General features: G+C 42.5%; 1 protein-coding gene across 5 annotated transcripts in view; it reads left to right on the top strand.

The window, feature by feature from the left end:
* Window positions 1-27,260, top strand: part of speg (striated muscle enriched protein kinase) — a 141,418-nt gene that overhangs the window by 74,140 nt on the left and 40,018 nt on the right. For all 5 annotated transcript variants that reach the window (XM_062967245.1, XM_062967246.1, XM_062967249.1 and 2 more), the window contains 6 exons: window positions 5,241-5,449; window positions 5,744-5,832; window positions 8,236-8,411; window positions 13,595-13,855; window positions 23,347-23,505; window positions 24,742-24,931. In XM_062967245.1, the coding sequence (XP_062823315.1) occupies window positions 5,241-5,449; window positions 5,744-5,832; window positions 8,236-8,411; window positions 13,595-13,855; window positions 23,347-23,505; window positions 24,742-24,931 (1,084 nt within the window). The remainder of the gene's footprint in view (window positions 1-5,240; window positions 5,450-5,743; window positions 5,833-8,235; window positions 8,412-13,594; window positions 13,856-23,346; window positions 23,506-24,741; window positions 24,932-27,260) is intronic.

The raw sequence follows: 27,260 nt of genomic DNA, 5'->3' as shown, positions 1-27,260 counted from the left end.
AGGGAAGAAGGGAGAGGCAGCCGGGCCAGCATGCAGAGGGCAGGGGGTGGCCTGCTTGGCCCCAAGGTGCCTCGTTTATCCCGGCTGCGGCTCACCCACTGGACTGGGACCAGCCCTGCATCCATGGGGGCAGTGTGTAAGTTTGTGGGGGGTGCAAAGATGCAAATGAGGACATTTGTGGGTTGATCTGAAATGTGAGCCCCGGAGGGGAGGGGTGTTGTGCCTGAAGTGCTTGTGCCTCTGAGGGAGGCAGCTGGCTTTTGTCTGGGCTCTGGCATCTCCTTTCAGCCTTGCTTAGCCAGCTCATTTTGCTTGCCAGTCGCGTCCATAGTGGGTATGACCTTTGAAGGGGACTGTTTATGATCTTGAAGAGAAAAAAAGATCATAGGGATAATAGGAAGAAAGATTGGACTGAGGAGATGTCCACCCAAGTCCTGTGGTCGGGAGTGGCTGTCTCCTTCTCATGAGTGGCCCTCCTGGGCAGCTTTCCATGAAAGTAAGTTGCAATGCATGCAGTGAAGCAATATTGCAGGTAAGCTGGCCATAGGTTGGCAGGTGTGGTGGGAATGAGGACTAAAAAAAAAAAGGGGGGGGGAGGGAGTGTGAGCTTGTTGTTGCTGTTTGGTACAGTCTAGGCCGAGCTGCTGAACTTGCTGACCAAAAGGTTGGCGGTTCAAATCCCGGGAGGGAGGTGAGCTGCTGTTAGCTCCAGCTTCTACCAACCTAACAGTTTAAAAACATGCAAATGTGAGTGGATCAATAGGTACTGCGGGAAGGTAATGGCGCTTCATGCAGACATGCTAGTCACATGACCCTGGAGGTGTCTATGGACAACGTCGGCTCTTCGGTTTAGAAATGGAGATGAACACCAACCCCCAGAGTTGGACTCGACTAGACTTAATGTCAAGGGAAAACTTTTACCTTTACCTTTACACTATAGAATTAACGTAGTCTGACACTACCTTAAATGCCACGATTCAGTGCTATAGAAGCATGGGAGTTGTAGTTTTACAACACCTTCAGCCAAATAGTGTTGGTGTCTCATCAAACTACAACTCTCATAATTGTATGGCATTGAGCTGTGGCATTTAAAACTGTGTAAAGCTCTATTAATTCTACAGTGTTGGTGCACCCTTTGTCCATCTGGTTAATTGTTAGTTTACATTCAAGCGCTAGAATGGCAAAAAGAAAAGGTTCTTTATTTATCCTTTAAAGCAAGGCCGTATGAGTGGCATTCCTTCAAGTCATTTCTGATCTATGGCTGAGAGTGTGTAACTTCCTCAAGGTCATCCATGGCCTAGAGGGGATTCGAACCATGGTCTCCAGAGTCATAGACCAGCATTAAAACTAGTACGCACTGGTACTTCCTTTCAAAGGAGGTAAAGGAGGTGGTTTTACTAAACCACCGGAGGTATTTGACTTTTGTATGTTAGTCTGGAGAAAGAGGGATGAAAAATCAAGAGCACATGCAACTCTCTTTACCCCTCCCCCCTCCACACATACACACACACACAAAGATCTGCATTTGCATCATAGAAACTGGGGTTTGGCCTTTGGGTTCCACTATCTATCTGGACATTTTGGACTAAGTTCTCAAAGCCATGACTTCTAACTGAATTTCTTTCTGGGCCTCACACTTTATAGTATGGGCAACTCAGAAAAAAAGGCTGTCATTTTGCATTGACTTAATGCTTAACTTTTGAATGGTTTTGCAGGGGCATCAAGGAATGAGGGCAAATCAGGGAACAACAGGAGAGGCTTTTCCCTTCCAACTTGCACAAAGTGGTTGCTCCCTGCCTACAACTGAGCTGGATGTGGTGCTTGAAAGACAAAACTGTTTCGTCTGGTTTGCTGTATGATCATGTTCCAGAAGCATTCTTTCCTGATGTTTCACCCATAGATATGGCAGGCATCCTCAGAGGTTGTGAAGTTTTGTATGTTAGTCTGGAGAAAGACAGATGAAGAACTAAGGGCACAAGCAACGCTCTTCACACCCACCCACCCCCACCCCCCCACATACACACACATACACAAAGATCTGCATCTGCCTCATAACTGAGGATGCCTGCCATAGACGTGGGTGAAATGTCAGGAGAGATTGCTTCTGGAACATGGCCGTACAGCCTGGAAAATTCACAGCAACCCAGTGATTCCAGCCATGAAAGCCTTTGGCAATTCATATTGTGTTTGGAATGGACAGGGCTGTTCTTGCCCACCTGCTTTGAGCAACAAACTAATAAACCTGTTTAGTTTAGCTCTGGGGACAGCACAGGATCAGTATGCACATACACACACCATCTTCTTATAAACACCTCTTCAGCTTGAAGGGTAACATTATCATGGAAATTGTTACCTTTTAAGAAGCTATGCTGCCTTTTCACAGCAAGATTTGGATCTGTCCCAAGCCCCCTCACCATGCATAATGGCTAAATTGTGATTGTCCTCGCTCCTAAGGTCACCTTGGCTTCTTCCAAGGAGAGCAAGCCCAGAATGCTGTCAGTATCAAAAGGGAGTGATCACATTCACTCCTGGCATTGCCCTGTTCTTGCTGATTATCTCTTGTTTTGCGGATTATCTCAACGCTACCCTCACCCATTAATAGGTAATGCCCATGGGACTTGGCAGTGTCTTCTGAAACTGCAGTAGGGAAGGGGACTCATTGCTCCTGCTCCATTGTGTTTGCCGAAAAGGACATAGTCATTATTGCAAAATAAAGTAGGTCTCACAACAGTGATTATCAAATGCTTTGCATTTGTAAATTATATATACATGTTATAGAGATTGTATCTGATCAAACAATTTTGTTACTTGTTTGCCACCTTATTACAGCAGATATACATTGAAAATTCTGTTTTTAAAACAGCACTGTTGTACACAGATTCCTGAAAAGTGGTTTTTAATTATTGTTTATTGGTTCGCTTTATTACATTTACTGTCACTTTTCCTCTGACGGACTCAGGGCAGTGTACATATTTTTTCTCTCTGTTTTTTTAAATTAACTACAGCAACTTTGAGGTGAGCTAAAATAGGAGAGAATATGAGTTGGTAAGCTTCAGGGTTGATGAAAATTTGAATGTAACTTTACTTTTGAAACCCCTGGTGGCACAGCGGGTTAAATCATTGAGCTGCTGAACTGTTAGCCTCAACCTAGCAGTTTGAAAATATGCAAATGTAAGTAGATCAATAGGTACCACTCCAGCGGGAAGGTAATGGCACTCCATGCAGTCATGCTGGCCACATGACCTTGGAGGTGTCTACAGACAATGCCAATTTTTCGGCTTAGAAATTGAGATGAGCACCAAGCCCTAGAGTCGGACACAACTAGACTTGATATCAGGGGGAAACCTTTACCTTTTACCTTACTTTTGAACAGGCAGATGTCATACAGGAATCACTTTGGACAACTGCGTGAAGTTATCATTTAACAGAATTGGGCAACTAATGGCTTTACAGATGTTTTAACTCCCATGAGCTATAGCCAGCTTCACCAATGCTCAGGAATCATGGAAGTTGTAATCCAGTAACAAATCCAGGGCCACAGATTATCCACACTTTTGGTGTAAGGCTTTCATTGCTGATCAAACCTGAAGGCAAACATTACATTCCGAACTATCTTGACCTACCACTTCAGAATGGAGATGAGGCAGTTCATTGTTTGATTGCTCTGCCATGTTTCTAAAGCCCTTGGAAAGTTAGTTTCTTTGAAGTTAGTTTGGAAAGGGAAAAGATTTTATCACAGCTTTCTTTCCAATGTATTGTTTTTCTGCATTTGGGGAAGATTGGCTTTTAATAGTGTAACAATTATATTCTTTAGTAGAATAGTCTTAGTTTTCAACCCATGCAATGTTTCTGACTGTATATCTCTGCTCTATATTAGCCTCTAGCTCCATTCAGCAGAAGTGGAAACGGTCTAATTGAGATAATATAATTCATGCTAGGTTAGGTACAGTGTCCTAATTGCAAATTAGGGCATAGCGGAATAGTCAAGAGGATAGAAAGAAGGATGGGGCATTAGCTGGTGTGGGCAGGGGTAGGTCATTTGAACTTGATAGTAATGGGAAGAGACAATGAAAAGCAAAACATGAGTTACTTTAGACCCATCTCTTTGAGCCAGTGTTTACATTAAAGGGCCAGCCTTAAATCAATGCTCTTCAGACTTGTCGGCATGCATCATGTATCATTTTCACCAAATCCTCATTACCCTATAATTTTTCAAAAATAATCAGTTGGTTCTTATTTGATGTTGTTGTTTAAGATCAACGAACTCATAATTGCTTTAGCTAGATATCTGGGGCATAAGGGGAGGGTTGAAATATCCACATAAAAGTTTTACTATTATTTTATTTTTCCAAAAATAGCTATATAAATCAAACCTGTTGTGTTTTAACTAGTATGAGTGTTAAATATTTGAATATTTCAGCCGAGCCTAGCATTAAAAAATGTCATCTCCACCATGATTTCAGGCTGCATCTGTAACCTGCCCTTTGTTATCACTCAGTTTGGGAAGTAATGGTGTGATATGATTGCTACTTCCCCAGGGGTCCATTCTGTGCTGATCTGGTTAACATCTCAGGGATGAATATCACATGGGGAAGAGCTGGCCATGTGGCTGCATCTCACATATAGAGTGGGATGGAGTCATGTGACAGTATTAACCATAATTTCCTGTATTGCAAGAAGAAAATGAATGGCATCTGCTCCCTAATCAGTTGTTACTCTGTCCTTTTTATGATTTAGTGATTATGTCTACAATTTTTGGAGGATCCAATCTAACTCTATGTATGATTATGGTTATTAGGAAGTGCAGTATATGTTTCATGGAATGAGGGAAGACATTTCATTTGCCCATTTGCATATAGTCCTTACAGATGATATAAGTCATCCTGAAATATTTCATTAGTGGTGCCATTTGGGAAAATTATTTTCTGGTTGTTTGGAAAGAGCCAATATATTCCAATAGCGATTTTATGTCATTGTTATTTATGTTTCTCATCAATGCACTGCACTTTTTGAAAAAAACAAATGGACACTTAAATTCTTGGAGAACAGAGCAGTGTGCTGGCTTATCGTCTGGGAAGCTGGATTGTGTAATGCACTCTGCTTGCCAGCTAAAATCTTTGGGCACAAGCACTCATTATTTGGTGCCTTCTATCCTGGTGCTTTCCCACTTTGAGCCAGGGAATTTTGCCATTATGCTTTGCTCTGCAGTCACTAATCCTTGCACTCTCCCACCTGCCTAGCTCCGCCAGAGAGCCACAGCCGATTAATGCCTCACCATGAGCTCACCAGCCCTGTCACATCTGACGAAGAGTATTTGAGCCCCTTGGAAGAGTTCCCGGAGTGCAGCACCCCTCGGCATGAACCTGTCATGAAAGTGCAGCCCCGGTCTGAAATTGCCCCAACTCCTGCACACGTAGGCATCAACTTCAAAGCGGCACCATCCTTTGAGGTGAGCAAAGGGATGAAGCAAAAGGTCAGCAAGGAGAAAGCAGCTTTGGCATACCTGAATAAGGAACTGAGTAGGGAACAGGACCTTGGATCTTTGATAGCTGTGGGCACAGTCTCACAAGTCATTGACTCAGCCACTGAGAAACAGAAAAATATGCTAGGCTTTGCTTTGTCTAAGTTGTTGCACCTATTGCTAATATCCCCCTCTCCCAAAAATTGTGGCCTGTGTAATACAGAAGATCTGCTTCTCAGCTCACTTTGTCAGTTGGCATGAACTTGAGGTTCTCTCCTGCAGGTGACACTGAGTGACCAGGTAGTACTGGAAGGACAGGATGTGGTCCTGCGCATTCGTGTGAAAGGAGAACCGAAACCAATTGTACACTGGTGAGTGGCCTGTGCTGTATAGATGGACTCGAAAAGTAAGCCCTCTTGTCTTGACATTCACATTGGCAGAGGTCAAATGGTGGGATTATGGAGTTTCCTAGTCTGGCAAGTAAAAAGGACCTTCAGATGAGGAATCAGGGAAATGTTTAGACATTTAGAACAAAATGCAATATGCCACAATTAACTAAACATTATAATGTGTAGGCTGGAAGAATAGTTTTTGAGAAGTGGAGTTGGCAATGCTAGTCTTTCATTATCGGGGCTACAGCCCCCAAAGGCATCAGATCCAATCTGATCTTGGAAGCTAAGCAAGGTCAGTCCTTGTTATTACTTGAATGAGAGACCACTTGCGGATACCAGGTACTACAGGCTCAGGGCTGGGCCAAGGAAATTTCCAAGTGTAGGCGAACAGAATTTTGGTTCCCCCCCCCCCCCCCCCGCAACCAATTAGACATCAAATTGTTGCCAGTTGGGAGGCCTCCCTGAGTCCTCTTTGGGGTGAGAAGGGCAGGACACAAGTATGGGAAATAAATAAATAAATAAATAAAATCAGGACAGTAAAAAAGGAAAACTCAAAAACAGGGGAATTCCAGACATGAAACAATCAGGGCCAGCTAACACCTCCCAACAAATGATCACCCCAGGCAGGAAGCAGCCAGGCTTTGAAGCTGCAAGGCCATTCAAAGCTAATCAAGGTGGCCAACTGCAACATCCACACTTGCCTCAGACAAGTTCTTTGAGTTCTTTCTCCCAACCTTTACATTCCATAGATATACAAACCCCACTTACCTAGTTTCCAATAGACCTCTTGCCTAGTTTCCAACGGTCTGCGATGGCGGTGGCAGCGGGAGTAAGAGTGCAGCCGCCGGAACAAAACAGTGCTGGCGCTGGTGGCCGGGGTGGTGTGGGAATTGCCATCTCCACGCCATTGCCGAGGAGACGGAAGGCCCGCCATTCCCGCACCACCCCAGCCGCCAGCGCCAGCACCATTTTTGCCGGAACAAAACGGTGCTGGCGCTGGTGGCCGAGGTGGTGCAGGAATGGCGGGCCTGCGTGGCCGGGCCCAGGCTGAAGTCGGGCCCAGGCCAGGCCGAAGGCCTGAAGGAGGCGGCGGCGGAAGGGTTCACACGCATGCATGTACGCATGCACACGCACACGGGGGTGCTTCAACTGCGCCCCCAGGTTTATGGCACCACAGGCAAGTGCCTAAATGGCCTCGTGTTTGAACCGCCCCTGTACAGGCTATATTTCAAAGGAAGGAATTGGCAAGACTACCTCTGAGTATTCTTTGCCTAAAAAACCCAATGAATTCATGGGGTTCCTGTAAGTCAAACAATCGACTTGAAGGCACATACATCCAAACGGTCTTTCACCTCCTTGGTACTCTAGGTCCATATGGGAATGGTTAGTTTGCACTCAAGTACCAGAATGAAAAAGTGAAAGAGGTCCAAGCAGGGCTTTCCAAACTTTGTGTTGCAACACATTAGTGTATCAGCCATGGTGTGTAGGTGTGTCATGTGACCGTAACAAAAAAACCTCTGCATCTATATGAGATAAGCATTACATTATATACATATACAAATGAAAGATTTTCTTGACATATATTGTGTCCCCATACACTTCATTATTACAATGTATGTGCATGTTCATATCTCTTATTAAGGTTGGCTTAACCTTTGGTTTGCTAGTAAAACTGAATTACTGTGTTGTGAAATGATGCATGTCTAAAAAGGTATGTTATCAACATGAAATGTTTGGAAAGTTCTGCTCTAAAGTAAGGCAGTACCTTCAAGTCCTTTCAGAATTATGTTGACCCCAAGGTGAACCTATTACAGTTTTCTTGGCAAGATTTCTTCATATGAGGTTTTCCATTGCCAGCCTCTGGAACTGAGAGGGTGTGGCTTCCATTGTCAGACAGAGCCAAAGATTTTAAAAATTGGATTAAATACTATTTTTAACCTCCTGTCAATAACTAAGCCTGAGGAGAAGTATTCTAATTTTACAGATCAAAGAGAAATATACAGAAGCTGGGAAACTACAGTGTCATGAGAAGAGAAGGCATATTTTGGTACTAGATGGGTCAGTCTGGGACCCTAGACTTATCTCAGTTCTTTTGGTTTGAAGTATAATCATCCCTCAATTAGAAAGAATATTGGCATCACATGACACAGACAGGTCTAGATGGGAGGATATAGCAAAGGATGGGATCTTTGCTCTCCTGAATTTGACTGACAAATTTAGGTTTGTAGCCATAATAAGGGAAAGGGTCAAACTTACCTTTGTTATGCATTCTGCTGTTGAGAAAGAAAGTAAGATAGTTTCTAGTAGGAGGGCAGAAATATCTAGAAACTGGATGAGGTTATAAGCATGACAGACTTTCAGATCCTGTGTTTTGTCTTGCAGGCTGAAAAATAGACATCCAGTCAAGTATGGACGACATATTTCTGCTGTGGAAGAAGAGGATGGTTCTTTTTGCCTACATATTCACATGGCAGAATGCACAGATGCTGGCTATTATGCCTGCAAGGCCATCAATGAGTATGGCACCAAGCAGTGTGAAGCCAAGCTCGATATACAAGGTACTTGGGGAGCCACAGAGCATGAGGGTTTAATGCTTGCTTGCTATAGTATGACCCCGGAAGATTATGTTTGCATGCTTCTTCCTTTCATCACGCGAGTTGCTCTCGCCTGCCCCAACCTCCTGGTTGCCAAACGTCTCCCCACCAGAAGCCTGTGGCTCCGTGGCTGCTTTGTGGCCAAATGTACCATAACTTTGCCACCTGCCACAGACTTTTGCCATAACTATTTCTCCCCATCACGTTTAGGAATTTTGGGATTTAGCTGTACTCAGTGATACCCAAGACTGTAGTTCGTATCCTTTAATGTGTAAGGTTCCTCAGGCCACAAAATTTAGGAGAAAGCTTGTGTATAAATAAAGTTAATAATAATTAGTTGAAGACTGCAACTGGATATTCAGGAAGCCCAAACAAAATAGTTTCTGTGACTCAGTTTGGCTACTTTCATGGTAAGGGGCAAAGGAGGCATTAGGAATAGATAACAGCAAGAAGAGAGCACAAACGGCATGTATTATTATTATTATTATTATTATTATTATTATTATTATTCCATCTCCTAAACATTTAGAGGGCTTCATAGTAATATAGGAAGCTGAGTCAGACCATTGGTTCATCTAGCTCTCTATTGTCAACTCTGTTTGACAGCCATAAATTTTCAAGGTTTCAGGCAGCAATTTTCCTAGCCGGGCATAGATCCCTGGATTCTGTTTAGAATCAGACAAAAGTAAATATGCAGAGGATATTGATATAATACATTGTTAACTCTGTGTTGTCCCATATTGCAGTCAACGAGCTGAGAAATAATGGCTTGCCTTGGGTCTTCCAATTAGTTTTTGGCAGACAGCAGAAGAGAACTTTGAATCAGGGGCTTCCTTATTCATATCTCAATCTCTTAGCCATTATGGCTACTTAGGATAGCTAGATGCTGTTAAAAGCAGTATAGTACAACCACATTAGAAAATGTAATTTAAAAGATTAATAATATGAACACAACACCACAATTGTTTTGGGGATATAAACTAATATGTATACTAATATTTTGGTATTACATCGCTGTAATTGGCACTGTAAGGCTTGCACTGGCCTGCTTTTATTTCATTTGTAGTATTCCTACTCTGGTGTACAGCTGGAAAGGCTCTCAGGGCAGCTTGTGTGTCAAAAACAAAATACCACTGCCACTTGCCCTCAGCCTTATAGTCTAAACAAAAAATGTGAGTGAAAAGGAAAAACAAATGGGGATAGAAAAGGAAAATATGAAAGTTAAAGCCTATGTTCTTTTGCTAAATTCTTAATCCATTAGAGAGGCTGAAGTAGTCCATCTCAGAAGCACAATTGTTTTGGAACATTACTGATGACTTAATTTATTGTTGAATTTGGATTAGGATCTCGTACATTAGACACCAGAATTTCTTGGCCAATGGCCATGAACCCTCAAAGAATTGTACTTAGATGTTTGGATCTTATAGATCTGGAAAAGAAGACAGAATGAAGTATAGTATGCACTTCTGATTCCCTTTCATCCTAAATATTTGAGTTTCTTTGGGTTAAATAAAAAGCAATCTGGACTGTTAAGATTGGTAACTAAATAGCACCAGAGGTTGTGGGTCAACCATTCATTATCCAGTTATTTGTCCACTTAACATTTCCCCTGTCTTTCTCCTGAGGACATAAATCAAACTAGAGAGAAAAGAGCTATGCAGGACACCCCATCCCCAGTTCTCCTTTTCTCCCAGCTGCAGTTCCCAAGGTTGCTGCCACTTACCAAAAAAGTGTGGTGGGGAAATATCACATGTAGCTTAGCCTGCTGTTTATGCTCAACCCCCCATGCAAAGTCTGTTCTCATTGTCTTCTCTCTCTACTATTCAGTGATACCCAACAGTAGTTTGTATCCTTAATTCAGTTCAGGTAGCAGGTATTAGGCAGGTGCTTTACATTGTGTTACACCAAGTTTCATCTGTTACCTCAAGGAAGGAAACTACTTCCTTCCTTACATGAGCATCTCTTTATTATTCCCAAGAGGCCCAATCTATAGGAATGTGTAGCTCATGGGTTCGCCCTGGTCACCTAAACCTGCCATATCTGCCATGAGCTTGAACTGGACGATTGTACAGTGGAACTGGAGTGCAGTGGAAGAAGCCAAAGTTTGTTATTGATGGCTGAGGATGTATAACAAGGATTTGGCACTTTGGATTTTAATTTTGAAAAGTCCCACCAGTATGATTATGGGACTTACAGCCTCAAAGTATCTGGTGTGCCAAAGGTTCCCCAGTTGTGATATATTATACTGGCTCACCACACCTGGCTGCATATTTTGGCCTTTCCTGTGCATCCAGTTGACTCCTAGGAGCCCCCGATGGCGCAGTTGGTTAAACCCTTGTGCTGGCAGGACTGCTGACTTGAATGCTGGGTTGCTGACCTGAAGGTTGCCGGTTCGAATCCAACCTGGGGAAAGTGCGGATGAGCTCCCTCTATCAGCTCCAGCTCCCCATGTGGAGACATGAGAGAAGCCTCCCAAAAGGATGGTAAAAAATCCCCTGGGCAATATCCTTGCAGACAGCCAATTCTCTCACACCTAAATTGACTTGCAGTTTCTCAAATCACTCCTGACACAAAAAAAGTTGATTGCTGCAGTTTTATTTTGTTTCCTTCCCATTTTGGCCAGTCTCCTTTGCTTTCTCTTTCTGTTGAGTGGAAACGTCCTTTGATTAGTTCAAAGGGGATGAAGTACCAAGCTGCTTTGTAGCATGAAAAGTACCTGCAGCATCCATTCCTTCTATTACTGGAAGGAATATTCTCCTAGATGAGAAGAGTTTGATGGTTTCTGTGACGGTTTCTGTCTAATTTCAATGGGTGGGGTGGGTAATATAATCAAAGGTCAGCATCAACCAAGTATATCTGTGTTTATGTGCAAATGTGTTGGGATAATTGCTTTGCTTTGCCAGGCAATGTCTTTGCAACTTTGCTATGCACACCTTTTGCTTATACCTAGCATGTGTGAATGTCTCTGTGCTTTGCCTTTGTATCCATCATGCTACACTAACCCTTCGCTTGCTGACTGTGTTTTTGTCTGTACAGGGGGAGTGAGCTAAGGTACTGCTGACCCCTGGGTCATTCTAGCCAGACATCTTGGGCAGTTGCCTCTGCTCCCAGCGTGACTGAACAAACCAGGCTGGCAAGGCTTGGCTCCTGCCCCCACCCACTGGATGGCCAGCGCCGAGACTCACCTGGACCCACAGGGCCTGGTTCCAGCTGGAGGAGTGGGACTCCATGGGTGGGAGAGTAGTTTTGGGTTCCCTCTAGATGTGTGAGCTGAACTAATTTATGGTATCTCCTTAGCGCTTGGCAGGAAGCCTCTATCCAAATGGGTTTCCACATGATCTACTCTAGGGTATATAATTCCAGTGGTGGGCACCATGCCTGCCTACCAGGCATTACACCTCTAAGTGCTGATGGTGTGTAATCCTCATGCCAACATCCATTTCTGTCTGGCCTAAACTGTGGCCAACGTCTGGTGCTCTTTGTTTTCTCCGTGTGTCCATGTCTCCTTGCCCCTGTTTGCACAGTCCTGTTACCAGGGGCCTGGGGTAGAGCACCAACATTTCTTCTCCCTCCCTGTGCTCCCCTATAGAACCCACACATGAAAGGGAAGCACATGTGGAAGTATCAGGTCAGGTTTGGTCCCATGAAGATCACTGTGGGCAGAAGGAACGTAGCTCAGCATTGCAAGAGGCAGCATCCCTACCCACATGAAACCTTTGGACAGCACAAACTGACTAGCAAAAGGCCCTTTGCCCAGAGCAATGAGGGATGGGGTGGCTCAGGGAAATAATGGGAGCCCATTTAGACTTGGGTGGTCTGGGTTATGGAGCATCTTGAATGGAGGAGGCCAAGGGTACAGTCTCTTACCACCATTGTGCCCTCTCTCCAGGTGGGTTTCACAGGGGCTGGGATACAGTGAACCCCTTTTTTGTAGATGAAATAAAGTCTGTTTGTTTGGTAAAAGTGCTGTGTGGTTTGTTCCTAGCACAGATCCCTGTCTCCCTCCTCCCCATGTCCCCTTCTTTCCCCCATATCCTGCTCTTGTGTTCTTCACAGTCCATCATTCTTTCATCCAGGTTTAATTTGCTTCTGAATATGGCTGCCTCCCTCTCTCCATTATTTTCATTTCCTGTTGCAATGGCTAATGGGTTGCCAGCTTATTGGGTGAAAGCCATTCCAGATGAGGCATAGACTAGTCGTGCTCGAGCCTCTTCTGAAGGAGTGGTGAAAAGCTAGTCTCATATTTACTATTACAGTATCAGAACTGAGTATGTGCAGAAGTATTTGCCATAATTAGCCCTGACTTGCTAGTTTCAACGTGTGTCAAATTTGAACATGGGTGGGTTCACTGGAATACTAAAATAATATACTCCTGCCAGAAAAAAGTTTAGTTCTTGCAGCTTTACATCCTAGTTCATCACTAGAATTAAAAGTGAATCAGATTTTTCTACTTGTAGTGGTTTTGTGTATTTGTGATGTGTTAGAGCAGTGGTTCTCAACCTATGGGTTCCCAGATGTTTTGGTCTTCAACTCCCAGAAATCCTAACAGCTGGGATTTCTGTGGGGTTCTAGGCCAAAACACCTGGGGACCCACAGGTTGAAAACCACTGAACAAACATCTATCAAGGTTGAGAATCACCATGTTAGAGGATGGAAGCATAAGTATGTAGGTGCTTCCTGGTTTTTTTTGCATCGTGGCTACCTAAGGTCATTTGTAGAGGAGATGACATCAGTTTCCCCTGTTCCATACAGCTCTTGCTGAATTCTACACCTTAGACCTGTCGTAGGAAACTGGAAAATACTTGGGTTTTCTGTTAATTAATTGTATTCAATGGGAGTACCAACCATGATCATAGCCAGAAATGTGTTGACAGTCAGTGTTAGTAAATGCAACTTTGCCCTAACTCCCATGCCACTTAAAAAGAAACTCAGGGAGGGAATGTTAGCCCTTGTTCTCACTGGCAATTACAGTCAACGATATAGTGCCCAGCTTGGCAATTTTACTAAACCACAGATACCCAACACACATTTTCGCCACCTTGTGCCCTGCATTCCTTCCTTTTTTTGTTCCATTGCTCAGAGACACATCTCTTTCTCTCTTTTTCCGTTTCCTACCCCTTCCCTTCCCCACCCCTCCTTCTCCCCAGTGCACCCTGAGACCCAGTCCCTGGCCGTGCTGGCCCCCCTGCAGGACGTGGTGGTGGGGGCTGGGGATGCAGCTATCTTCGAGTGCCTGGTGACTGGCCCACCGGATGTGGATGTGGACTGGCTGTGGCGGGGGCACCTGCTCCAGCCTGCCCTGCTCCAGTGCAAGATGCATTTCGACGGGCGCAAGTGCAAGCTGCTGCTTACCTCTGTGCATGAGGATGACAGTGGTGTCTACACATGCAAGCTAAGCACAGCCAAAGGTAAGGGAGAAGGAAGTGTTACACTGACAGCAGTCAACGCAGTCCAGGAGGAAAAGGTGACATTGAGACAGGACGAGAATACCTACAATTAGGTTTGCTACCTTTTCAAGCTATCACTGTAGCTGTGCAAAGGCAATGGCATCACTAGTGCATTAACTCATGGTGTCACCCCATGGACCTCCCTGTACCAGACCATACCACAATATTGTAGTTTATATACCAGAAAATTTGACAAAATCAGCAGTTAGAAAAAACAGCAGCAATAAAAAAGTAGAGCAGTAGTTCTCAACCTGTGGGTCCCCAGGTGCTTTGACCTACAACTCCCAAAAATCCCAGCCAGTTTATCAGCTGTTAGGATTTTGGGGAGTTGAGGGCCAAAACATCTGGGGACCCACAGGTTGAGAACCCCTGTTAGAGCATGCAGATTAAACCAAGTGATTTAAATCATCGTTGTAAATGGATAATGACTCCTCTGGCTGGATCACATGTGCATTAGAGGGCTCAGACAGTAAATTAGCATAGAGTTTTAGCCTGTATTGATACAGCATGTGGGGTCTGACATTTTTAATAAAATGGAGTTTACTTTTATTGCCCTGGTGATAAACAGATGCATTTGGGGATAAACACCATATTGTTTCCAAAAGTAATATATTATAAAAATAAGAATAACAGTAGGAACCTCTTTAACTGTGGGATGCAGATTTGGCTGTTACCTAAGTACTCAAGTCTGCTAAAAAGAAAGAAATATAAAATATGGTATAGTTCGTAGTATGTTTCCCTTCCCTTTTAGAAGCACATGCCTAAACTTTCACCATCCCTAAAAAGACATGGGGATAGTACCTGCAGGAGAGTATTGTAGACAATGAGAGCTGAAGAGTACCATTAAAAGGTGCTTCTTCACGTCATGCAGCTAGCTACCCAGCAAGAAGATGTTGGTCAGGTGTAATATTCTCTGTAGCTGGAAATCGTGCACAGTAGTTTTCAAAGGTACAAGAATGCCCTCTGGGTTTAGCAGTGTGCTCATATGCAAGGTGTCAATGTGTATGTGCCTGATGTGTTTTGTGCAAAAAGCAACACCTCAATACATGGAAAAGAGAAGCCCATGATAAAATAATATTAAGTTGAGGGTTACATCAAGAATTCCACCACATCAATAACACTAAGCGTCTTGTAGGGACAACTTAAGTACAATTGGAAAACAGAGTATACATTTTTGTGACAGCACGCTGGGGGAAGGGAAGGCTATTGTGTCTGGCTACCCAAGCGGCAATCGGTATACCTTATTATTATCCCTCAAACTTTAAAGTAATCACTCTTGAAACTGATTCAGATAACCAAAAATATGTTTATTGAACACAGGAAATGGTAATTTTAGGCAGGATTCTTGAATGTTGAATCCGAAACATATACTAGAAAACAGAGATTGTAGATTGAGTTTAATTACACAGAGAATAAACCTTTTACTGTATTAGAAATAATATGAGGTAAAATCACTTAAATTATAAAGAAATAAAACTATATTGATTGAGAATGAAGGCTATAAAGACTATAAAAGATAAGCACCCAAGCTATGAGGAAACTATAAGGTAAGCTAGGGACTAGGCTGTGAGGTGAGGTAAGTACCAGCTATGGTGTTAAGTACCTAAAGCTATGAGGAGACTATAAGATAAGTACTAGCTATGAAGAAACTATAAGGTAAATACAAGGCTATGAGGTGAACTATAAGCTATGCTTTTGGCAAGTACTTTAGGCTATAATAACTATGTGGTAATTACGTGATATGAATTGGCTGTATTGGTTTGCCAGGCCAAAAGAAACCCAGACAATTCTTTTGATCTAACTCTAAAAAGCTTTGCTCTGGAATGCAAAAGGAGGGGGAAAAGCCTTTAGAGACTAGCTCACAGGCTGAACCATCCCACCCAAACCTACAGGGGAGTCCCAAGCTCCACCCCCAAAACAAGAGCCAATGGAACATTCCACTCAAGAACAGCAAAGCAGGAAATAAGCAAGGGAGAGAAACCCAGTAAGATATCACAGTTTTATTCCAGGAAAACAAGAGTATACCCTTTATTGTATGAGCCCTGGCCAAGTATTGACTTCCAGATAATATGGTGAAAACAGGTGCCACCTGACTAAAGAAGTGAGATTCCGCCATCATAATACTGACACAGTGATATGACCTTCATTGTGTTAGTATCCCAAGTCTTTTATCATCTCTGCCATGTTCCCAAGTTGGCATAAAAACAGGTATTTTTTTTACTTGGCATCTGGACTGCCAGAGCTATGCTCTAAGACAGGGGTCCCCAAACTAAGGCCCGGGGGCCGGATGCGGCCCTCCAAGGTCATTTACCTGGCCCCTGTCCTAAACTTTAGATTTAGGTTTGACCTAAGTCTACCTGGTCTTTGGAGGTCTCTTTGCTTACCTATGGTCTTAGGAGATCATCTAGATCAGGGGTCCCCAAACTAAGGCCCATGGGCCAGATGCAGCCCTCCAAGGTGATTTACCTGGCCCTTGTCCTAAACTTTAGACTTAGGGTTGACCTAAGTCTGAAATAACTTGAAGGCACACAACAACAATCTTAATTTTGGACTATTTCATCATAGTCCGGCCCCCTAACAGTCTGAGGGACTGTGAATCAGCCCCCCACTTTAAAAGTTTGAGGACCCCTGCTTTAAGAAATCATTCTTTATTTTTACTATCACTTTCTTCATTTCCTGACTAATGCAGTCTTTCATGTATATAGACGATTTAGGTCTATGGTCTAGTAGAGGAAATAATAGTGTGAGCTCATTATCATGGAGACTTCCGAAACAAATGCTAATTGACGACTCTAGATATTGGTCACATGAATTGCGATCTCTCAACCTACATCAAGAGCTAATATACTCTATTAGAAGTATAGTGCAATAACTATATTAACATGATGGATTTGAATGTAGCCAGCCATACATGAGGTTTTTGAACTGGTAGTACAATTATAACAATTGTTATAATTGTCTGTTTCCTTTCAAAGATGGGTAGAAGAACATCATAATTCCCAGTCAGTCACTGAAAACCTGCATTATTTCCACAGACTTTCTTGCACGTGTGTGTGTTAATGCCAAAAAGATAACCTGTGTAAGGAAACATGTTATATACAGCTGGCCATACATCCATACTCCCTCAACCTGTAAAAGCAAGCAGAAAAAATAATTCCACTCAAGCTTACCATAAACATACAGAAGTGATCTTCATACATTTTGGAACTGGATCCCGCAGAATTCCTGATTATGAGCACAGGATTTCAGTGGCTTCAAGTCTTTAAGTGAAATGTGCAATTGTATTTGCACAAATCACTATGTCTCTACAAGGGACAACAGAATTAGTGACACATAATTAGCATGTGTTTCCTCATTTATCGACTCTCAGGTGTGACGTCTTTTCTTCTTTGTTTTCTTAGTCATCATGTAGCCAGTGATAGTAAACCCCAGCCTAAATGTAATTGCTAGTCTCAATCAGAGTTTATTGTGTGTACCTTTAAGTAATTTCCCACTTACGGCGACCTCAAAGCAAACTTTCCATGGTATTTGCTTGGCAAGATTTGTTCAGATGAGGCTTGTCTTTGGATTCTTCTCTGAGTGTGACTTGCCCAAAGTCACCCGGTGGGTTTCCGTGGCCAAGCGGGTTTTCGAACTCTGGTCTGCAGAGTAATAGGGCTCTTCCACACAGCCATAAAACCCAGAATATCAAGGCAGAAAATCCCACAATATCTGCTTTGAACTGGGTTATCTGAGTCCACACTGCCATATCATCCAGTTTTATTCAGCTGTGTGGAAGGGGCCTAAGAATGATATTTAGGCCCCTGTCTTTCTTCCAAATAAGTAGGTCATTCTTACAAAATTTCTCTTCACTGAACACGACGTTTTATTAGGTGATTCCAAAAATCTACTTCTGTACAGGTTGATATGGAGGACTTCCTGAAGAGGCCTAATGGCTATGGCCACTGCATAACGTCATCGCCATGATTTCTGTCCTCCATCTCCTTCTAGAAGTCTTCCATTTCCTTCATTTAGCTTTTAAAAAAATACAAATATAAATGCAAACAACTGAGCATTTCTCACTTTTCCACTTTGTGAATGCAACTGTGATAGGGAAGAAGGAACAATATGAAAATGTGGGCAAAAGATACCATATTAGAGACATACCAATACAGAAGATGGTGGGAATAATATATAATGATAGAGGGACAGCTACCTGGAGGCAGTGAGCATCAAGAACATAATCCATTTATGCCTCCAGCTCTGCTTAGACTGTCTGTTTCCTTTCAAAGATGGGTAGAAGAACACCATAATTCCCAGTCAGTCACTGAAAACCTGCATTTACTATCTAACAACAACAACAACTTTTGATTTATATCCTGTCACCATCTCCCATAGGGACTCAGGGTGACTTAGAAAGCACACAATGGTGCCATACAACATATAAGATACAATTTATCAACATTAAAACCAACAATACATTAAAACCAAACATATAAAATTAACAAGAGCAATAAAATCAATAAAATATGGCAAAAGTTGTTAAAAGATCCATGCAATCAATTTAACCATCCCTGGCTAAAGATAGTAATCTGGCTGCAATCTTAAGTCTTATCAAAGGTCTATAGAGGGAACCAAGTTTTTAGCTCTTTCTGAAAGTGCTGTAGTGTATGGGTTTGCCTAAATTCCCTGGGGAGGGTGTTCCAAAGCTAAAGGGCCACCACCGAGAAGGCTCTTTTCCTCGTCCCCACCAATGGTGGTGGGACCAAGAGGAGGGCCTCCTTGACAGATCTTAGACCCTGTACTGGTTCATAGGGGGAGATGTGATCACAAAGATAGGCTGGACCCGAACCATGTAGGGCTTTATAGGTGATAACCTGCACTTTGAATTGGGCCCGGAAACTTATCGGCAGCCAGTGGAGCTGCTTCAATAGGGATGTAGTGTGCTCCCTATAATTAACTCCAGTTAGTAACCTAATTCATAAAGAAGTTAATGAGCAAAATGGGGTTACCTGAGAAGGGAACAAGTGAAAAGGACCAAACAGTTACAAATATAATAAATTATCTGTGTTATCTGATTGCTAAATATTGTATCATGTGTGTGTGAAAAAATAAGAATAGAATGAAATAATCATAGAACAGAATTACGGGATCTTAATTAGAAGGGATCACAAGGATCATCAAGCCCAACACCACCCACCAATGCAATCTATTCTGCTGTTGAACAGCTCTTATACTTAAAAATGATTTCCTAATGTTGAAGAGGAATATCTTTTCTTGTAATTTGAATCCATTGGTTCGTGTACTGGAGCACCAAAAAGCAATCTGGCTCCATCTCCAACATGATAGCCTTTCAGATATTCAAAGATAGCTATTATGACACATCTGTCTTCCCTTTCCCAAGCCAAACTTATCCAGCTCTCCAAGTCATTCCTCATATGACATGGTTTCCAAATTCACCAGCGTATATTAAGAAGTCAGCAACAAAAATGAATGATCAAGAGTACAGTTTCCACTGAATGAATTTTGAGGGACTACTTGTTGACATACCTTCACTGCATGCCCCTTTGTGACCTGTTTTTTTAATACAAAGGGTTTTGAAAAATAACCCCTGCTTTCCTGCTAAGTTGCATTGACTCTAGCCTGATGTGCCTGACATCAGTTTCCTCCTCTATTCCTTTCAGGAAATGATCTTCCTGTTCTTTCCAAGGCAGTTAATCAATTAGGAACAAGAAAACAGACAGGCTTCCAGGGTGTGGTGATTAGGAGCACTGGATAATAGAATCACAAAGTGCTTATAATGCAATTCAGTGCTTGATTTCCTGGAAGATGAGGGATCCTAGGAAGCCATAACTTGCAATTTAATGGGGCAAAGTTGGATGGGAGAGAAAAGACATTTCTGAAGAATTGACTCCATACTCTTGTCTGTTTCTGTATTTTATGCTAGTGCTCTGGGTATAAGCCTTCTGAAGACAGCTCACAATCAGTTGCATAAAAAAAGTTAAAATATATAAAACATAATATAAATGTTTAGACTGAAATAGCAGAATAAAGGCATATCCTAATGAAACTTAACAGTTCCGACAAAACATATCAAAGCAATTACCCTTCTTCAAAGACAGCAGATGGCCACAGTTAAAACCTTCTCTCAGCACCATTAGCTAAAAGTAGCTTGAAACAGAAAAGTCTTGGAGGCATTTGCAATTACAGAAGGACCAACCACACGTCCTTTTAGGAAGGAATTCCACAGAGATGGAACCTCTGCTGAAAATTCCTTCTCTGTGTGTGTCTACAATTATAACACATTTTCATAAAGGAAATAATACATAGCCTTTGCATTAACCCTGGTGACACAGCGGGTTAAACCGCTGAGCTGCTGAACTTGCTGACCGAAAAGCTGGTAGTTCCAATCCAGAGGGCGGGGTGAGCTCCCGCTGTCAGCCCCAGCTTCTGCCAACCTAGCAGTTCGGAAACATGCAAATGTGAGTAGATCAATAGGTACCGCTCTGGTGGGAAGGTCCATGTAGTCATGCCGGCCACATGACTTTGGACAACGCCAGCTCTTTGGCTTAGAAGTGAAGATGAGCACCAACGCCCAGAGTTGGACACGACTAGACTTAATGTCAGGATAAAACCTTTACCTTTACTTATAACACAGGAACACTTTCCTCTGCAAAGGAAAACTGTGAGAGGTCCCCTGGCAGCATTGGCTGGGTTCATCCCATTCTTTTTGTTTAGCCTGTCAGAACAGGTTCTTCATTATCTCACCACCCTGAAGATCCACTCCTAAGCTTCCCTTGGCCCCCATCTTTTCCAATGTGGTGAACAGTTATTGCAGGCAACTTCTGGTGCCTTGAGGTGGGGTTCCCCATGAGTTTGCTTTCCTGCTGATTATAGCAGAGGGAATGCCATTTGAAGAAGAAGTTTCCAAACTAAAGACAGCCAATAGCCTTTGAATGGGGTTAACATAGTTTGAGAGTGTTTTTGCTTCCCATGCTGCACTCGCATATTTCTTTCAATCTGTTTTTGTTCTTCTCAGATAAGTTTTGCAGATTAGAGTACAGTTGATGCAGAAAATGATAAATCACTCCAATTAACAGCAGTTAAGAACAACAACAAAAATGGCAAAATGCAATGCTTTAGAGTTGCATTTTAAAAATAACATATTCCTGTTATTTCAGTGGTTCTCAACTTGTGGGTCGCCAGATGTTTTGGCCTTTAACTCCCAGAAATCCTAACAGCTGGTAAACTGGCTGGGATTTCTGGGAGTTGTAGGCCAAAAACACCTGGGGACCTCAGATTGAGAACCATTGTGCTATTTACTATACTACTACGTATTTGAAAAAATGAGGTTGAATTTCATTGCAATGCTTTAGAAAGCAGGTTCATGTATTACTCATTTATTTTGCTTTATGGATTACATTGTTGGCACAAATCTTGCCAAAATGTCTTTTAAAAGTAATTTTGGAGACTAAAGACAAAAGATTGTCCATTACACCAATAAGGCAACATAATGAACCCCTCTTAATGTGTTACTTTGCAGTGGAGCATCGTGATACCCTTACTGCCCTGTTGTTACTACACTCCAGAAAACAAAACAAAACCAATCAAAAGTGTTACTTGCATCTCACTACTTCCATGTCCACTGCTAAAACCTCTCTAGTAAAAACAACCATGTGTTTTCACCAACTGTATTCATGGAGCAGTATAATAATAATAATAATAATTTTATTTTTATACCCCGCCTCCATTTCCCTGAAGGGACTCGGGGCGGCTTACATGGGGACAAGCCCGATCCAACAAAAAATTAAAACCAAACATAGATTAAAAATATCTCAATAAAACCAACAACACTGCAGTTTCAAAAAATTTAAGATAAACAAACAGCTCTTTCTATCAGTCTAATATGGGCAGTAGGAATCTTATGGGGAAACAAACACCTCTTATTTATTTTCACATTTTCTCTCGGAAACACAGGTGTGATGCTCTAAATCAGGTGACAGTTATAACACCCGGGAATGAGAAACATTAAAGAGCAGAGAGGAGAAAGGAACCCGACAGGCCTGATGGCTTACTGTATAGGCATTAGATCAGAGCTTGACAGATTTGGGGGAAAGCTTTCAGCCAACGTTGCCATTTCATTTTCCCCTTCTTCCTGGCCTGGCTCCCAGGCTTTTAACAGAAATCTCTTAAGCAGACATACAGCAGATGAAGATTTTCTTGGCAAGGAGAAATTATATAAGGAGAAAAATGCCTGATGATTCATTTCTGTAGATCAAAAAATAATTTTGTTAAGTTGAACTATCTTATTTCAATCCTGAGAAAAAATAGAGATACTGGGAGCCAGAGAGGCATCCTTGAAATATTTCATCCTTGAAATAGTTTATCAGTAGTAGCTTATACGGTTGGCCTTCCACTTTTACGGGTTTTACTTTCTCCGGGTTTGATTATTCACATATTAGTTTCTCTAGGAATCTCTTGCTCCTCCAGTGTAATTCTATGATCAACCTCTGGTGGAGATTGTGCATAGAGTCCTGCTGGAAAACCTAAAAATTCCTAGCGAAATGTTCTCACCGTTTGTTTTTTTTTGTTTTGTTTTTTTTAAAGACTGGATTGCTGTGAGTATGTATGACCATGTTTCAGAAGTATTCTCTTCTGACGTTTCACCCACATCTATGGTAGGCATCCTCAGGGTTTGTGAGGTCTGTTGGAAACAGTGGAGTTTATATACCTGTAATGTCCAGGGTGGGAGAAAGAACTCTTGTCTGTCTGAGGAAAGTGTGAATGTTGCAATTGGCCACCTTGATTAGCATTGAGAGGCCTTGCAGCTTCACCCACCCTTTCTCCCATCCTGGACCTTCCACAGATATATAAACCTCCCTTGCCTAGTTTCCAACAGACCTCACAACCTCTGAGGATGCCTGCCATAGATGCGGGCAAAATGTCAAGAGAGAATGTTTCTGGAACAGGGCATACAGCCTGGAAAACTCACAGCAGCCCTGTGATTCCAGCCAAGAAAGCCTTCGACAACACATAAAAATGAGTGGGTTTTTTTATTTGTAGTGTTCCCACTTTTGTGGGATTCCTATGCCCCTACCACAGCAAATAATCAGGGCTGATTCTACTCCTCCCAGTTTGTGTTAGGTTTGCTTTGGGGGGGGGGGGGGCAGCATAAATAGGAAATGACTTCAAGGCACCAAACAACAATAAAACAGCTTCAGTAATAAATTCTTCATCCTAAAAATTCTCCTTTTTTCTTAATACCCCAACCTTCTCCTACAGTAGTTCCTTTTTTGCCCTCTGTACTTCGTGAGCACAAATATCCTTGCAATCATCCCAAGTTCAATAAAATAAGGACAAGCTTCTCTCACAAGCTGTTGACTCTTATGATGCTGAACCCTTTCGACAAGAAGTAGAAGTTGTTCTCTGAGCCCTCTGGGCATTGGTAGCTGACCATCCTCTGTGCTTTACAGATGAGCTGACATGCAGTGCCAAGCTGACGGTCAGGCCTTCACGGCAACCACTCTTCACCCGCAAACTTGAGTCCGTGGCCGTAGTGGAAGGACGTGTAGCCCGATTTGACTGCAAGATCAGTGGGGACCCCCCACCAACCATCGCCTGGACACGGTTTGGTAATTGTCTCCATTTGGGATGGATGAGAATGTCATTTGGTTCATTTTTTCCAATAACATCCTTCCAGAAGTTACAATCTTCCCTTACAGTTGACAGAAAGAATAAGAGTATTTTTTAAAAAAAATCAATGGCTAGATTCATCTGTCCAAGCAGAAGGGTTCAATGTTGAATTTTCAACCATTCAGCCATGCTAGGGTTGCCAAATCTTTTTCTCAGACAAGCTTCTCATCATTAACAGTTATATGGTAGGCAGGTACAACATGACCCACTTTATACTGTATTGAATTTCACCAAGACCTTTCCAATTTTGGAATTATCTTCATAAATTTGAGTGGAAGAAGCAGAAAATGCCATAAATTGAATGTAGGAGGAATCGGTACAGATAGATTCATCTATCCCTATTGGAGGATACTTTTCATTATTTGATATTTTAAATTCAAGCCATCTTGGCTGTAATGGGAGGACAAATATATACAAGGCTACTTCTCATCTATTGACATTAGCCTTGGTGATGCATAGAGATCAGATCAAAAGGTCCATGATTCTCAAGTGCATGGCAGGTCTAAACCTATGTATCTTTCATTCCCATCTCTGAACCTAATCATAGTTCTGAATGACATGGCAGTATGTTGTTGATCTAGAGCAGTGAGTCCCCAGATGTTTTGGTCTTCAACTCCCAGAAATCCTAACAGCTGTTAAACTGTGCTGGGATTTCTGGGAGTTGTAGGCCAAAACACCTGGGGACCCACAGATTGAGAACCACTGATCTAGAAGTTGATGATGGAAGAACTCTCTCATACCTGCAGTAAAGCTATTGTATGTAGCACAATATGCCTTAGCTGCTGCTTTGTCATCATCTCCAAGATACCTCTCACCCTGGCATTTCTGGGAGGGGCCAATGGAATTCTATCCTCTATTGATGATGACTTCCTTTTGATTTATGTCATTCTTTTCCCTGTGGCGGTCCAAACGCTGTAAGTTGGGGTGAGAAATGTGTGGTCTTGCAGATGTTCGAATGGAACTAACAGTAGTTCTCAACCTGTGTGTCCCCAGATGTTTTGGCCTTCAACTCCCAGAAATCCTAACACCTGGTAAACTGGCTGGGATTTCTGGGAGTTGTAGGACAAAATACCTGGGGACCCACAGGTTGAGAACCACTGAACTAACATCTATTATGGGTGAGTGTGTATTCCCCTCTCTGGGGCCACATTCTGACCATGGTATGTCTGATACAGGCCAGCCCGTGCAAGAGGGGGAAACGGTACGTGTCTACAAAGATGGAGGGCTGCACTCCCTGGTCCTCCTTCATGTGAGATCTGAGGATGAAGGACAGTATGGTGTGACCGCTCACAACAAGCATGGCCGAGTGGAGTGCACTGCAGAGCTGTATGTGGAGGAGCCGCGTCCAGCAGCCAGCTCCCAGATGTGAGTGTAAGAAGGAGGAAGGGTAGTTCAGTAGGGTGGTAGTCGTTGAAATGTACCATTAACTGGCAGACATGGGTGGCAAAGGCACTGCCATGAGATCGACCCATATCGTACATTGGTTATGTTGGTATAACTTCTATCCTTTTATTTCAACCATGTTCTGGGCATGGTTTGAATAATATTTCTGGGCTATATTTAAGACTTGCAGCATTTTAGATCCTCCCAACCAAAAGATTAGTATTATAGCCAGCCATCCACATTTGGAGGTTTCAGTTTTTCAAATTTGATGATTTGCAAATTTCACTAATATGTTCTCACTATGTCCTCTAGTCAACTTTTGCATTAGAGAACCTAAAGATTCATAGACAGAACACTTATCTGTGCATTTGTGGATCCTCCAGCATGATTCTATCTTCTGGCAGATATTGACCATAGACGTGTGCTGGAGGACCTATAGATTCTTAGAGAGGTGTTCTCATGGGCAAAAAAATGGGTTTTTATTTGCAGTCTTCCCATGTTTACAAGGGTTCTGTGCCTCTAACTCAAGTGAATGTGGAGGTCTGACTATCTGTTTTCTTTGGCTCGTACCTACCCAGATCTTTCCCCTCAACTCTGGCGCAATTAGACAATGAATAGCTAGAAATTGTTCTTATGTAGGAACCTTGCCTAAAACCTGGAGCCCCTCTGGATTTGTTGGACCACAAGGTCCATCGCCTACAGCCAGCAGTCCTGGTGGTACTTGTAGTCCAGCATATATTACGGTGTGTGCCCCATTGAGCAAGTCTGCAAAGTGTTACTATTTTATTCATCTTAAATGGATTGCTCTGTTGACACAAGTGAATGAATGATGCCCCTACAACCCTTTCCTGAATTGCTAAATTTGGGAGTCACTCTATTCATGAGAACCAGATACAGCTGTTGTTCTCACTGGCCAAACGCACATGCAGCTCTCTGGAATGTAGTCTCTATCACAGTGGCTCCAAGCACATACGCACACACAGTGACATACACAAAGGCAAAACCGCATAAACATGGGGTGTTTTTCAGCCTTTGGGGGAATGATCTTGTTTGCAGTCCTCACAGGCTTCCTTGGGATTATCCTGTTCCAGGTTTTGGAAATGCACAAACTCTTCAGGGCACATACACATCAGCAGCTATAACTGGCATGCTTAAAATGAGGGACATTAGTGAGACGAAATAAAGACATTTGATATTAAGGCCAATTGAACTGATTATATGTAACATAGAGGAGAACCAGGAGAGTTAATCAGTTGCAACAGAGAATAGCAGATATCTCTGGCACCACATTAAAACAAACAGTTATCTGGCTGTCCAGAAGAGTGAGAAGTATTACCCAGACAGAAAAAGACATTAGGTTGATTGCACAAACAGCTCAATTTTCATTAGAGGATAACATTTTCCATTCCTCCTAAATGTGGAGAGAGTCCTAGAGTGATTACACTATATCTATGCAATATAGTGCCCCATTTAATGCAATCAGCATACTGTCCTGTGGCTGGCAAAAGCTGCTCCTGTAATTATAAGAAACAATTTTTGGTAGCCATGAGACAGCATGCAATATGCAGATTAAATCAAACAGGGTGTCTATTATTCCAAGGCTGGAGTTCCCTACAATTTCCTATTTATAAAGCTGCTTGTATTCCCCTGCTGATTTCTCTTTGCATCCTTAATGATTTTAGTAATTTGGTTGCCAAACCAAACAGTTGGGATTCTAGAGCCTCTCTCAATCCCATCCTCCCACAACAGGATGAGATTGACCTAGACACCATTCTGCAATTCACATACTTTTGCCAACCCAATTCTGAACTCTGAGCTCTCCTCTTTTAATACCCCCTCCTTCCCATATTCAGGACGTGTTTGTATGAAATCTTCATTTTTTGTTAGCTTCCCCTTCTTTTGAGGTGGTGCATTTGTGTTTGGAATATCCTGCCATGGTTATTCTTGTGAAACATGACCTTGGGTTGCTCCCAAAGGTGGCTTTCTCTGTGGTCAGTCAGGTTAGAACTGGGGTGTGCAATTGAATCAGATCCAGAGGCCAATTTTGGGAGTTCTTTGTGGATATATAACTGCCAAAAGTACCAAAAAGGAAACCTGGAATACCTCTTTTCTTCCACTCCCTGCTTATTTGGTTGGAAGTCTGTTTCTAATTTTGTAAGAAGTATACACAAAACATATTCAAACAGAGAATTTCCAGTCCTGGAGGCTTTATAAAGAAGAAATGTATCCCTTTCTGGCCAACAAAAGAATGGTGATGGAGAGCTTTGAGAGAGCAAGGGCCATAGAAATGGCTGGTGGCCTAGAGTTCCCT

This window comes from Anolis carolinensis, chromosome 1 (genome assembly GCF_035594765.1).
Source record: "Anolis carolinensis isolate JA03-04 chromosome 1, rAnoCar3.1.pri, whole genome shotgun sequence".
Classification (NCBI taxonomy): Eukaryota; Metazoa; Chordata; class Lepidosauria; order Squamata; family Dactyloidae; genus Anolis; species Anolis carolinensis.
This window is presented reverse-complemented; position numbering and strand designations above follow the sequence as displayed.